This window comes from Corvus brachyrhynchos, unplaced genomic scaffold, assembly GCF_000691975.1.
Source record: "Corvus brachyrhynchos isolate BGI_N302 unplaced genomic scaffold, ASM69197v1 scaffold297, whole genome shotgun sequence".
NCBI classification, from domain to species: Eukaryota; Metazoa; Chordata; class Aves; order Passeriformes; family Corvidae; genus Corvus; species Corvus brachyrhynchos.
This window is the reverse complement of record NW_008239118.1, coordinates 341,529-342,836: the sequence shown is the minus strand read 5'-3', so window position 1 is coordinate 342,836 and position 1,308 is coordinate 341,529. Positions and strand designations below refer to the sequence as shown.

General features: G+C 55.1%; 1 protein-coding gene across 1 annotated transcript in view; it reads right to left on the bottom strand.

Moving 5' to 3' along the window:
• Window positions 1–1,042, bottom strand: part of ONECUT2 (one cut homeobox 2) — a 13,598-nt gene extending 12,556 nt beyond the window's left edge. Inside the window, exon 1 of the mRNA XM_017739861.1 lies at window positions 1,001–1,042. Coding sequence (XP_017595350.1) covers window positions 1,001–1,042 — 42 coding nt within the window. The remainder of the gene's footprint in view (window positions 1–1,000) is intronic.
• Window positions 1,043–1,308: the final 266 nt, after the last annotated feature.

Here is a 1,308-nt window from a genome sequence, read left to right as displayed (position 1 = left end):
GCTGTCGTCTCGGCGTGTCTCTGGAACTCACAGTGTTTTCCGGGCTGCTTTTTGGCACTAATCAGGCCGGTATAAAGTGGAGCTTCCCCCGCCCCAGATACTCCTCCTGCTGTCAGCTTGTGGTGAAGAAGAAAAAAGAAAGAAAGACAAAAAAGAAAGCCCTGGCGTGAGGTGCCTTTGTTCAGGGCAAGTTATGTGTGAAATCTTTTTGTTCTTCCTAAAGGAAGGCAAAAGTTGCAGTTGATTTGGGGAAAAGAGAGGCAAGTGCAGCGCTCCAGAGACGAAGGTGCCGCTGTGGGCAGGCGGGAGGGGGGTGGGTGGGCAGATCCTGATGGGAATCTGGTGCTGCACATGTGCTGGTGTCCGTGTCCTCCCTTTTCCTCTCTTTTCCTCTCTTTTCCTCTTGCTTTGCCTTGCCTTCTTCTTCTCCAACAAATTCATCAGGCCTGACTTTGACTTTTTCTTTCCAAACCTGCACCTGATGGCTGTGTCCCCCGAGGATGTTTTGTTACACACTGTAGTGCCTAATTCTGGTGTCTTTCCAAATTAGTGTCAAAATTTTCCTGGGAATCAACCTGCCAAGGTGAAACCATCCATGCATGGCGCAGTTGTACCCAAAGCAGAGGGCACATCCTGATGGGGCTGTGCCTGCCCTCAGAAGCAGGAGGGTGCTGGGTGTCCTTTGTCACCCAGGCAGGACAAGGCCCAGCCGAGCTGGCAGCTGGGCACGGTGGCAGGAGCAGCGCTGGAAGCCGGGTGGCTGCTGCTGCTTCCAGCCCAGCGAGCTTCAGCTGCCCAGCGGGACAGCATTCCCTGCCTGCATGGCTGCCTTTGCCAGAGGCTTTCCCTCTGCTCTTGGGGGAGGGAGCAGGGAGTCTCTTTGTTAGCTTTCCTCCTCCTGTCTGCCTGCAGCCAGGGCTCCCCGTGCTGCAGCCAGGTGCTCTCACTCCTCCCAAAGAGGCAGCAGTGGAGTGTCCAGGGATGGTGGGGTGGGACAAACCTGGGGGTTGACCTGGCCTGGCTGAGCTTTCTTGCCCAGCATGCTTCTGGTTTGGGCTGTGGCTCCCCTGGGAATATGAAGTTTAATTTCTCTCCTCTTTTGTTCTCTGGGGTTCGTCTCTGTAGTTTCCTGCAGCACCCACACCTGGCACCTGACCCAAACCACACAGGAAAGGGTGACTCCAGGGTGACACCTCAGTGCAGGACACGGCACAGGTGCAGGGAGTTCTCCTCTAAAACAGCCGTCACCAGCTGGCCAGGGCCTGCACATGTCATTTTCACCTGCTTTTAAACAAACATTGCAAGTGT